We start from the raw sequence: 13,131 nt of genomic DNA on the forward strand, positions 1-13,131 counted from the left end.
TGTAATATTCTGTCCTTGTATTATATGTCAATGTAACATATATATATAAAGAAAGAGAAAGGTAAAGAATTAGAAGGGGAATTCTTCTTGACAATATTTTGTGACTAGATGGAACAACTCCTACGCCTGTAAGTTATTTGTTCAGCTTCCCTGATAATACATCGCCTGATTGGCAACTCTCCAAGACTGTCTGGGGCAATATGCAAGCTAAACATTTTTGACTGATTACAATTAATACTTTTTTCCTATGTGGAACGGTATAGCATTTTATATGGTGATCAGCGCTGATTGATATAATTTGGGTACCTAAAAAAGAGCGCTCCATGTAATACTATAATTAAAACAGTTACACAGTTCATCACGAATAATGGTTGGTTAAGAATAATTTACAGACTATCGGAAAGACGTAAAAAAAAAAAAATTAAAAATAAAAAAGGTTCCTTCCAGTCAGTCAAGGGAACAATCCACCGAAACTTACAGTGAGGCCAACAGATTCCCATAGGAAGTTCATGGCTGAGCCTGGCACTTTTCTTGCATGTAAATTACATGCTGTGTAATTTCATTTCTTAGAGGAACTTAACTGGGATATAAATAATTAAAATATATTTTAACTATTGAGGGCCTCCAATTGACTCCTAGCACAAGGAAGCTAAAGTAAATGAAGGTTTACTATTGTATTACAGGTTTTTCTCTATCACATTTACTTTAGCTGTTTAGATATTAGGCAATTATTGGCTACTATGCATCTTTTTTTTTTAGGCATATGAATTATTTATTATTCATTGTGTATAAACCCCCAGGTTGCAAAAAAAAACTCTAATATGACACCCAAAGACTTGCATGGGGCAATATTGTACCTCTATATACCTCCACTCTTATATGGAGGTCAGATGCTGTATTACAGAAATATTGTCAATATAGACCATATGGTGGCACAACACGAGCTATGGTCTATGGATTTGCATGCACTCTGTGTAACATTGCTGTGTACAGTGTATTTGTGACAGATGTGGTCTACTAAATACTCCCCCACTCTAAACATAGTACACCATTAATGCCTGGTGTTCAATATAAGTCTGTACCAAAAGAGCATAAAGCCGCACTAAGGATCCAATCTATAAAACCATATTTCATCATTATCTGATTAAAATATAAATGAACAGGTAAAAAAAAGTGTTCAATGTGTCCCATTCCCCTGAAGACACAGTAAAAGCAGTGAAACCTGTCGGGGTAACTCCAATTCAAGGTAACCTAATTGCCATGGATTTGGGAAATATGGACTCCCATGATCCCTATAAAGAAGTGTGAACATCACATGGATATGTTAAGGGAAAACAGTGACTTTATCGTTTTGAGACAGTGGCTGGCTCTGGGTTTGCCTGTTTTTAATTCACTTTTTTCTTGTCCCATTTAATTATATTTTAATGAGATAATAAAATTTAGTTTTAAAGACTGGTTGGGCTGGGTTATTAGCGGTATTTTGTGCCCTTTTGATACATGATGTAGAATTCTCTGCCAATGTCTTTCCAACATTATATTTGTTCGGAAGTTAGAGATCCTTAGTCACCCCTGATGAGGTCAGAGAGAAGGGTGAAATATGAAACTCAAGACCATAATTCTTCTAAGAGAGGTATCAGTGGTGGGAACCCTTAGGGCCCTATTCCACGGGATGATTATCGTTCGCATAATCGTTAACGATAAATGATCTCAAACGACCGCTATTGCGAACGACCTGAAATCGTTCATCCATTTACACGGAACGATGAGCGTTACTTAGGATCGTTTTTGCGGTCGTCTTGTCATCGCTTTTGCGTTCGTCGCTAATGCGAACGATTTGCGAACGAGCAACGATAAAAATAGGTCCAGGTCTTATTAAGTGATCAACGTTTTCTCGCTCGTCGTTTAATCCTTAACTGCTATTCAACCGAACGATTATTGCTTCGTTCCGAACGATTTAACGATTATCCGAACGATAATCGCCACGTTGAATCGGGCCCTTAGGGTCCTATTAGGCATAGCGATTTTTAACTATTAGCGATAAACGATCGCAAACTAAATTGTTTAGCATTAACCTGAAATCGTTTACCATATTACACAGAACGATAATCATCAATCATCATTTTCCACACGATAATCGTCCCGTGTAATAGGGCCCTTACCCTGCCAATATGATAATGTATTTTATGGGATAGTCCTTTAACTATGTTTTTTTTTTTAAGCTTTTCCTTCAGTACACATAATATTAGTTTACTATTTTTAATTTAAATGGTACATAATACAAAAAAAAAATAAAAAATGGGGGGGGGGATTGAAGCCTAATAGGTGATATGCTGTATCTATCCAAAGGCTGAGAACACATGCAGATGAATGAAGGGGTTTCCCCAGCAGAACACTTGCCATAATCATCATATGGAGAAACTCCATAGTCCAAAGTCATTGTTAAATACCATCTCACTAGACGTGAGTTTATGTTTTTATACACATTTCATGTATTCCCACACGCTGTGTTGCTGCCAATAATTTATGACTGATCTGCACCCAGGCTGCCCTTCAGCATTTTATTTAATCTCTGCAACAGTGATTTACAGTAGCGTGTCATTAATAATACAAAAATGTACATGTGTGTTAACAAGTTAGGCTCAGTCTTTTGACTGAAAAGCAAAAATTTTGGAAAGTTCTCGCTCGCAGAGATGAACAAAGGCTCACTAAATCAAAAATCATTTGTTTGCTGTTCCCTGGAGCAAATAACATTGTGTAAGGTTTATACGGTAAGATCTATTATAATCTTAATTCATCAAATACAGTCTAGAGATTTATTTAGAAAATCAGCCTGAAGACCTTCCAGTTATGGAAAACAACTTACTAAAGCTGACTTCTTCATACTAGCTAAAGGTTTAAAAGGTTTTGTCAGGCTAGGAGAATCCTAGGACTCCAGGGATTTGCATTTGAAGGGGGGGGGGGCAGCTATAGACTTCCCCTGCAGTGGCCACTACAGGGGAACTAGGGTATTACATGTGGCAAATAAAGGGGTTATCTAGTGTTACAAAAACATGGCCACTTTCTTCTAGAGAGAGCGCCACTCCTGTCTCCAGTTTGGGTGTAGGTTTTGCAACTCAGTTGCATTGAAGTGAATGGAGCTAACTTACAAACACCACCTGAATTGGAGACCAGAGTGTAGCTGTCTTTGGAAGAAAGCAGCCATGTTTTTCTAATGCTGGATAACCCCTTTAATTTTGCACATAAACAACCATATTGTTCTTCTACAGTGGCCACTACAGGGGAACTGAGATATTACATGTGGCAATTAATTTTGCACTAGAGATGAGCTAATCGGGTTCGAGTCCATCCGAACCCGAACGTTCGGTATTTGATTAGCTGAGGCTGCTGAACTTGGATAAAGCTCTAAGGTTGTCTGGAAAACATGGATACAGCCAATGACTATATCCATGTTTTCCACATAGCCTTAGGGCTTTATCCAAGTTCAGCAGCCACCGCTAATCAAAAGCCGAAACTTCGGGTTCGGATCGACTCGAGCATGCTCCAGGTTCGCTCATCTCTATTTTGCACACAAACAGCCATATTTTTCTTCTACAGTGGCCACTATGGGGGAATTGAGGTATTACATGTGGCAATTAATTTTGCACATAAACAGCCATATTTTTCTTCTACAGTGGCCACTACAGGGGAACTGAGGTATTACACATGGCAATTAATTTTGCAGATAAACAACCATACTTTTCTTCTACGGTGGCCACTACAGGGGAACAAGGGTATTAAGTGTGGTCACTCTGCAAACAGGCAGCTATAGAGGGACTTTAATATTACATGTAGCCATTCAAATTAATTGTCAACTATGGACTACCTGGTCAAACAAAATTAAGCAAAATGAGAGCCATTGATCTGTAGCTGCTCTTTACTCTGGTCAACTAAAGGGCACCAATAGCTCAATAACATTCAAATTCCCTAATGGGGCATATGGAAATGGGTCGTAAAGATAAGACAATGATTTTAAATGATTGACCATATGTACATACTGTATATTTCCAGGCATGAGGAACATCCCTCTAGGACATGAGGTCTTTCTTATTATTTTTCATTTCATCTCAAACTCATACATTGTAGAATAAGCCACCTTGCAAAATTCATGTAACATAGAGGTAAAGGTTTAGGAGAGTTTTGTGTAACTCTAGAGATGAGCATAAAAGCTAATAAAGGGTGTCAATCCCGCAGAGACGCCATCTTCCCTTCCAATGCCATTAAAATCTTGCAGAAGAATAGTCCCGTATTTTCAGCACAATCTATTCTGTCTATGGAACAGGATGACATTTCCCTTGTTAGAGTGGTGATAGGATATATCATTGCTGACTATGCACTTCTATATTATGTGATTATTTGAGCTAAAATTCAACTTACAGGATATAATAATTTTGCACAAAAAAATAATGAGCCCCTGATAACGTTATCAACCTGTTTCCTATATATGTTATATACTATTCAGGGGCGTAGACTGAAGAGGGAGGTCTTTTAGGTATCCCACGTCCATGGTCTGAAAATCCAGACCCTTCCCTTATGGCCTTATTACATGATTATTGGTGGAATCAGCTGATATCACCCTATGTAATAGGACTAGTGAGCAAATGCTCATTCATTGGCTGATTGGGTCATTTTGCACTGCTAAAAAATTCATCATGTAATAGGGGACGTGTGGCTGATTGGTGCAAATTTACTCAGCCCCTCAAGTTAATTCACCCCTAAATGTCCCCATACACGTTATACTAAAGTCAACCCAATTCTTTTGTGGCAGAGGGTTCAGCCAACAATATGTACCGGCAGATATGGTCAGGCTTGATTAATTTCAAGTGACCCTTTTGTTCTTGTAGGGACAAGCTGGCGCCAGAGCTGTCTGGCATGGGCTTAATCCTCCCCATAGTTAAAGTATGAACCTTAAGGTCCCCATACACCTTATAGCCCCTCGTGGAGGGTTCAGCTGTCAGTATAAGGTGTACAGGGCCCTCCTGACTGACCACCGATAGATGATGTTGGAGGAGAAAGGTGTCAGGCATAATGGAAAATTACTGCCTTACCCCAGAGCTCTCTGACTGTGGTTTACCCCTCCCCAAAGAAAATACAAAATGCCCAGCCTTGCCAAATGTTTATGTATATGGGTGGCCAGACGCGAGAGATAACTGGCGTCCGTCAGTTATTGAAGGTGTAAGCCAACTTAAGTCTGTACGTCTCCTCTAACATACTGACTCTTAAAGGGGAACTATCAGCAGGTTAGACAAATCAAACCTGATGATAGCCCCCTATTGCACCAGAGACACTGAAGAGGAAGTATGTGTCTTACCTTCCTCCTCAGCACCATTCCGGTGCTGTTAGTTGAAGTAATCAACGCTCTTTTGCACTGCCGCGTCATCTGGCTTGCCCCTTCTAATGATAATAAATAGAGGGGGTGGGCTGAATGATGAGACAGTGCTACTAACAGTGCACCAGAGCAAAAATACTCCAACTAACAGCACAGGAATAGCACCGAGGATGAAGGTAACACACATATCTTCCTCCTCAGCGTCGCCGGCGCTATAGGGGGCTATCTGCAGGTTACATTTGTGGGTGCATGCACACTATGGAATTCCTGCGTATAACTCGTGGCGGATTCCATCGCTCGTACCCGCATTCGGCGGCGCACATCTCTGCCCGTGCCATAGACACTATTCTATGCACGGGCGGATTCCGCATTTCACCGAAAGAAGTGACATTCTGCGGAATTCCATAGTGTGCACGCACCCTGAATGAGAGCCACTTTGTTGCCCCCTTCAGTCGTGTAACCTGCCTCTATGGTGGATACCCCCCTCCCCCCGATACTTCTCAAACAAGTGAATAATTAATTCTAAACATTGAAATCTACAGCACCGGCCATAAAACAATTAACTGCGAAGGATACATTGTATCTTTGAAGGAAAATTGTTGTATAAAATATTGAAATGATCTTCCAGAATATTTAATTATTCATTTAAGTTCTTTTTTTATTATTATTTTATCAGGGCTGATATGAAGGAAGCTCTTCCTTTAACCATGAAACCGACAATGACGTTACAGAAAATTACCGAGTGTCAATTCTAACATTTGCATTTCCAGAACATCCTGCAGCCGTAGCCCTCCGTTTAATAGGGCAGCAGAAAATTGATCTCCCAAGGCAATTCAGGTCACAGGAATTGATAACCTTTATAGTCTAAGCCTGCCAGTTTGCCTGTCACTAACAGATAATGCATTTTGGATATTAATCCTATAATAGCTAATATAACAGAAGAAGCCGCTTGTTATCATAAAGGTGTTACATTGTAGATTACATAGAAATCTATTGATACAACTGACATCTCATGTAATGAAGTGTGAACGTTGGATTTTTTTTTTTTTTTTTTTTTTTTATATACTGTATATATGTTCTACGGAGATCAAAACATCAAATGAATCTGCTGCCAGTGGTAGTACATGCAGCTCTCCGTGCCCTGACAAGTATTGATCTTAAGCAAACATCACGGTGTATTAGCAGTCCCGCTAATATCTATATGACACGCTAAAAACATCCACATGACACGATAAGGATCAAGTGTATATCCTAGAGGGTGTTTTTGTTTTTAGTTATCTTGTTACTTTTCAGGCAGGGTCTGGCTAAGGCATATGTATTATAAGAGCTTGACAAATGCAAATATATGTGGTATGAAAGACCAAACCAAGTCAAGCTCTGGTTTCAGACCCCATTATCTACAATAGACCAAGGAAGGCATTAGTGGAGGAGTAAATCTACACAATAGACCTAGGAAGGTATTAGTGGAGGAATAAATTTACATAGACACACCCTTTAATACGGCCATTACAGCACCAATAAATGACCAAGGGGCAAACAACCAAAGGCTCACACCAATATTGGAAGAGGAGCGTGAACACACATACTGTCCACCTGTCCTGGAGGGGAAGGGTGTGGTAGCACCCAGGGCAAAGTTAAAGGGGTTATCCAGCGCTACAAAAACATGGCCACTTTCTTCCAGAGATAGCACCACTCTTGTATCCAGGTCAGGTGTGGTTTGAGCTCCATTTATTTCAAAGGAACTGAGTTACAAAGCCTTCAACCAAACTGGAGTCAAGAGCGGTGCTGTCTCTGGAAGAAAGTGGCCATGTTTTTGTAGCATTGGATAACCCCTTTAAAGGTTTTAGTTTGTTTTTTTTGCCATACCAATGGGCCATATCTGTATGAGGTCTAAGATGTTTCCAATAGAGAAGAAATAAAGTCATTCTCAGGTGGAGAACCATACATTTCCTGTATAGCAGCTGCCATTGGAGAACTCAAATATTACACATAGTCATTCAGACAAATGGTAATTAATGTTGAGTGGACTTATAATAATAATATTTATTTATATAATGGCAACAGATTCTGCAGTGTTTTTCTTTTGTTTTTGTTTTTTTGTTTTACGTTTACACATTACAGGATTAAATAATTAAAGTAAAAAATACAAAAGGAGTGAGGGACCTGCTCGCAAGAGCCTGCAGACTAGGAGAACTGGGGTTGACACAAGAGGCAGTAAGTGCTTTATTTGCAGATGGCCCAGACTTGTCAAACTGTTCGGCTTCGGCAACGTTCTCCAAATCCAAACACTTGGCATTTAAAGGGGTTATCCAGCACTACAAAAACATGGCCACTTTCCCCTCTCTCTTGTCTCCAGATTGGGTGGGGTTTGGAACTCAGTTCCATTGAAGTAAATGGGGCTTAATTGGAAACCACACCTGAATTGGAGACAAGAGAGGGGGAAAAGTAGCCAAATTTTGTAGCGCTGGATAACCCCTTTAACTCCTGGTGTCTGGAGGAGTAGGATGCCGTCCTAGGGAATCCAGGAAACCAACCAATGGCTGTATCCATGTTTTCCAGGACTCCGTAGGGTGGCACCCAACTTCTCCAGATGCTGGAAGTCAAATGCAGAGCGTTACAGTTGGGAAAACGTTGCCAAACCCGAACAGTTCAGCAAGTCCAATAATGTCCACCAGAATGAGATTCATCTTGTACATAGTGAATTGACACTCATATGGGACAGCTGATTCTTCTTGTAAAGGTCCCCTTAGTTTATACACCATAAGAACACAATCTACTGACTTTTACCACACCTTTACCAACACAAAAACTTAAAAATAAAAACATTTATCCAACGAAAAGCCATAGGTTTTCTACAATCCTTTCTCCATAAAGCCTGTAGAATCCTCCCAGCCAGGCTTACAGCCATCGCTCAGTCTCTGTATATTCCAAGCAGTAGTAGAATGCAATCATATTGGTACGCAAGTATTAACATTCATATTACTGGAAACATTCTTTAGGCCGTATTACTTTTGCATCAGTAAACTACTAGGGAAAGTAGGCAATTACAGGGCGTGCCATAGTAATACAAGTGATTAGCTGCAGGTTGCCAGAGGCTGGAGCGCTGATTGTGTATAAACACTAAGTCAAATTACTTACCAATTGTTCACTTGAAGTATGGTGAGACCTGTGTCTTGTGCCAACTGTTTTTTCTGTTCTTCTGAAGGGTAGGGGTGCTGCAAGATAACAGAGAGTTACTCTTTATTGCAATGAGATCTCCTTTTGTTACCAATACAAATGCCAGCGTGCAGTCAATAATTAAAAGCGCCAAATGGTGAGGTGTGTCGTTCTTTTATTAGTTGTATTCTACATCATCTAATTATTAGGCAGCACAGACATACCAATTATGAGAATTAGCCGAGTGAAGAAATAGCTATTAAGGACCGGGGCTATTCACTCATATTCATTTTATCCTCAGTTGGCACACAGTAGGAGCAAGAATCAAGCGGGTATCATACCGGCAAACAATCAGATAAGCCGTTGCCCGCACTAGTTTCAAATTTAATTTAAAAGATTTTAAAATAATGGGTGAGAATATTAAAAGAAAAAAAGAAGGCTGTTTTGGCACCGAGTTCGAAGTCCTCTACATTATGTGGCTCATCAAGGAAATGCTGGGATCTTGAACGTTCGCCAACTTAAGGTCACTCAACGCATATTTTGCCTGACATTAACATAACTGTCTTGGCCTAATCATGAGAGAGAGGCCAAATGCTCGGATTCAAAGGTTGTTTTTTTTTTTTTTTTAAATTAATGTTATGGATAATAGAGGTATAAGATTTCCTATGAGAACCCAAATGTACTTAACTAAGGAAAATTACATCATTCTCAATGACTTATTAAAAGATGTTAATTAACTAGTTTGAGGAACGTATTCAGTAGTGTAAGAGATGAGAATTCTTTCAGTCCTGGGTCATACAGAGAATTTATACCAATCACCAGTGTTTCTAGACTTGGGGACTGGGTTTCACAGTAATGCTGTTACCCGGTGTTAATACCGTTTCAGGACTGGTACTAGACTGATGCTATTGATTTTGATCTCAATCATCAACCATGGTGATGGACCAACCATGTTACACCTTAAAAGACAGGTATTCCATTTCTATGGTGTATTAGGAATATGTTTCTCAAATTACATGTAAGTAGTAGAACCCAACTATCTAAAGTTTATAAGGCTTTACCGACATAAAGGGGGACATGTATGTAGGTTCTGCCCAAGGCGTACACCAGGGAGAAGGCACAGATTCAACCCTTCTCCCTGGCATATCCACCGCTCGCCTGATGATCGCAGGTGTAAATCATGATCCAAATCTACACCTGCTGGAGGCAGGTGCAGATTTGTTGCGTCAGATACAGGTTTGGGTGCATGGCCAGCCAGATTTACTAAGAAGCTTGCGCCTATTAGTGAATCTGGCCAGGAAAAAGTGACGGGCCTAATTTAAGGCCGGCATACGAGAACTCCGGATTTGATAATTCTCCCCCAAGTTTTTATATGCAAATGAGGTGGGGTTATGAAAACCATGTCCAAATGTGAGCACCTCAGGGGTGTTCCCACTTATCTTAGAGCTGTTTCCAGGCTTCTTGCATGGGCTTTACATGCTGTTATTTCTCTTCTTCGATAATAGCGTTTTGTAATTGCTTTAGCCTATGTTCACACAACGTACTATTTTTGAAAAGTATGGCTGTCGTTCAAGGCATTGTGTGGAAACAATAGTCGTCGTTCCATTGACTTCAATGCTTTTCATTGCAGTATGGAAAGAACAGCTGTTATTTTAATGGAAAACAACAACCGTTCTTTTCAAATATAGTACAGTGTGTGTGAACATAGTCTTAGGCCAAGTTCACACACTGCATTTTTTCGTAAAACAATGACTGTTGTTTATGAAGAGTGCTTAAGTGAATGGCAGTGAATGGGACAACTGCCACAGTGTAGATACACTGTATGCACTATGGCCATTGCTACAGAAAATAATTGACATGTCTATTTTCAACGGCCGCAGTTCGGTGAACAGCGGCCATATAAAATAGTCTGTGCTCGCAGTGTAAAGTACGACTCCCAGCTGTACTTTACACTGTGGTCAATGGTAAATTGGCTTGCGGGCACGCCCGAATGTGCCCTCACTCCAATTAAAATAAAATGATGTTCATCCAGCCGATACTGCAGTACCAGCCGAGTGACACAGCCTTTGTTCCTCCATAGTGTGAACATAGCCTAATATTGTATCCTTGTAATAATTCTGGCTTATAATTAAAATAACTTATGGGCCAGACTAAAAGAAAAAAACAGGGTACCTGGGTCTCCAGTGCAGTTTAGAAGATGAAAAGCTAATTCTAAATAGTCTTAGTCTTTGATACATGACATCTACCAAAATCATAAAAACAACCTATATCCGAAATATATAAACTGTATAGCAAAAAATACATTCGAACTACCATTTTGGGTTGTGCATGGCTGAACCACCTTAAGTTATTACACGGAACCTACACACTATGTACCTTCCCTTTTTTAATAAAAAGGTACAGGCCACTTTGTCAATATTTGTTTACTATGACGTAAGGACGTTACAGTGCACATCCTTCTGCCAGCAATAACACATCCGCCATTCCCATTGCATAGATTTATTTGTAAATTTGCAGTAGTGCTGAGAGCAGGCACCTGTGAGAAGGCCATTTCTCTATTAAAACACGCTGGTTAGGCTAGCTTTTAATTCCATTAGCATTATTTGCTAAGACGGATTAGACATGCCCTAACATTTCTTGCATGCCTGCCTGCTACACTCTGATCCACGTATCACTCTATACAGTCCTGTTGTTTTTAAAAGCATTCCTCCATTCTTCTGATTGATTGCTCATTGTGGCCTTTAAGAGGTGTAAAGAATATGTCAGCGTCGGTAATTCCAGGCGGATTTGCTTATTTTTACTATGGGAAGTTGACAATCTATATATAAACATACCTTCTCATTTACCCTCGTATTGGATTATTGACTTTTGTTTTTTTTTTATATAATAAAAGGTCTAAATATACAATTTTCAGTAAACTTTTTTTTTTTTTTTTTTTACTTTATATGTATAGATAATACAAAAGAATCTTAATATTAATTTAATTATAACGGCTCAAATTTTATACTTATTTTACTTAACAAAAGTTGAAAGCCGTGTCTTAAAATGTTTTAAAAACAGACCAAAATTTTACCCTACTAATCCCCTACTATTCCCATTCCAAGACTTCCTGGGTCGGTCCTCCACCAGTCTCTACTTCCCCATTCCTCTTGACATGGACATGTGACTGCTATAATTACTTTTACTAGTAAGTTTAGACCAGTAAGAGAAGTGGAGAGCTTTGAAATGGGAACTGCAGGGGGATTGGTCATTTGCAGCAGTCTGTGTTCAGAGGAACCAGGAAGTAAAGGCAGTGGGGGAGCACTGAGGTGAGTACTACTTCATTCATTTTTTACAACATTCTGAGTTTATTTCAATTTAAGGGGCCAGACAACTTCTTTAAACAGAAGGAGTAGAGATAAGCGTAATTCAAGCATGCTTGGGTCCTTTCGAACCTTAACATTTGGCATTTGATTACCGGTGGCTGAAAAAGTTGGATGCAGTCCTAGAGAGTGCTGGAAAACATGGATACAGCCTATGGCCTATGGCTTTATCCAAGTTTTCCAAGCAGCCTTAGGACTGCATCCAACTTCTTCAGCCACTGATAATCAAATTCTGCACGCAAGGGAAACATCATAAGATTATTAGCGTTTAAACTCAAATGATTAAATAAAATGTAATGAAAATTCTGCATATCAGTAGATTGAGCAGTCAAGGCGTCCCTCCTATAATGCACATAGAAGAAAGGGGGCCCAATATCAAAGACTAAAATAGGCTTCCTACACTTGATTACCCCATCCCACAAGGCTGTAAAGCTGAGTTTATTTCCCTTCACTTTCCATGATCCTTGGATCAATACTCCTATCCCTTTATTTGCTGATAATACAGTTCCCTGGAGAGAGAAGTCCTGCACTGTTTCTTACCATTAACAAGAGGAATGGAATCAAACAAGACTGGACCTCTCTCTATAGCAGATGTATGATCTTTCTTTCTGGTATGTAGGCCCCATCTATGGAAGCCGTATTAAAGATATCAATGTTGTGCATCACTTCCAAATAAAGAATTTGATGCTTTACTGATAATGAAGTGACATCATCATGTCAGTTATAGGTGCTATGACATCACTAATGCTAGATAAGAGGCCCATAATGGCCCCTAAAACTGGAACGGTTGGATGAAGCCATGATCGAGTCACTACTAGTCATATTTATGAAAGATAACTACAAGAACTACGCCAATAGCTGATGGGTCCGACCTTATTATATTTGGCCATATTGGAAGTGTTAGGGTACTATTACACGGGCCGACTACTGCCCAATCATTTTAATAAATGAGCGCCGATCTGCTAGATGACCCGCTGAATCTATTAGACGACCCACTAATCGAACAGTATAGGGCTGCATGGTCATCATTGGCAATGTCCATGCAGCCCTTGCCCAAACACCTGACACTTTACCCCTCCCCACTCCCGGATTTCTCTCCTGTGCTCCGCAGCTTTCCGATCCCTGTGTCAGTAGCGTCTAAGCGGCCTGTCAGCCACCAGGACCAGGAAGCTGCGAAGCACAGGTGGGAAGACTAGGAGCGGGGAGAGGTAAGGCGTCATGTGTTTGGAGAATTGTCGGCCACGCATC

At 40.0% G+C, this 13,131-nt stretch overlaps 1 protein-coding gene across 2 annotated transcripts in view; it reads right to left on the minus strand.

The window, feature by feature from the left end:
* Positions 1-13,131, minus strand: part of MEIS1 (Meis homeobox 1) — a 140,084-nt gene that overhangs the window by 21,525 nt on the left and 105,428 nt on the right. For both annotated transcript variants that reach the window (XM_069955539.1, XM_069955541.1), the window contains exon 9: positions 8,504-8,580. In XM_069955539.1, coding sequence (XP_069811640.1) covers positions 8,504-8,580 — 77 coding nt within the window. The remainder of the gene's footprint in view (positions 1-8,503; positions 8,581-13,131) is intronic.

Source organism: Dendropsophus ebraccatus, chromosome 15 (assembly GCF_027789765.1).
Source record: "Dendropsophus ebraccatus isolate aDenEbr1 chromosome 15, aDenEbr1.pat, whole genome shotgun sequence".
Taxonomy (NCBI): domain Eukaryota; kingdom Metazoa; phylum Chordata; class Amphibia; order Anura; family Hylidae; genus Dendropsophus; species Dendropsophus ebraccatus.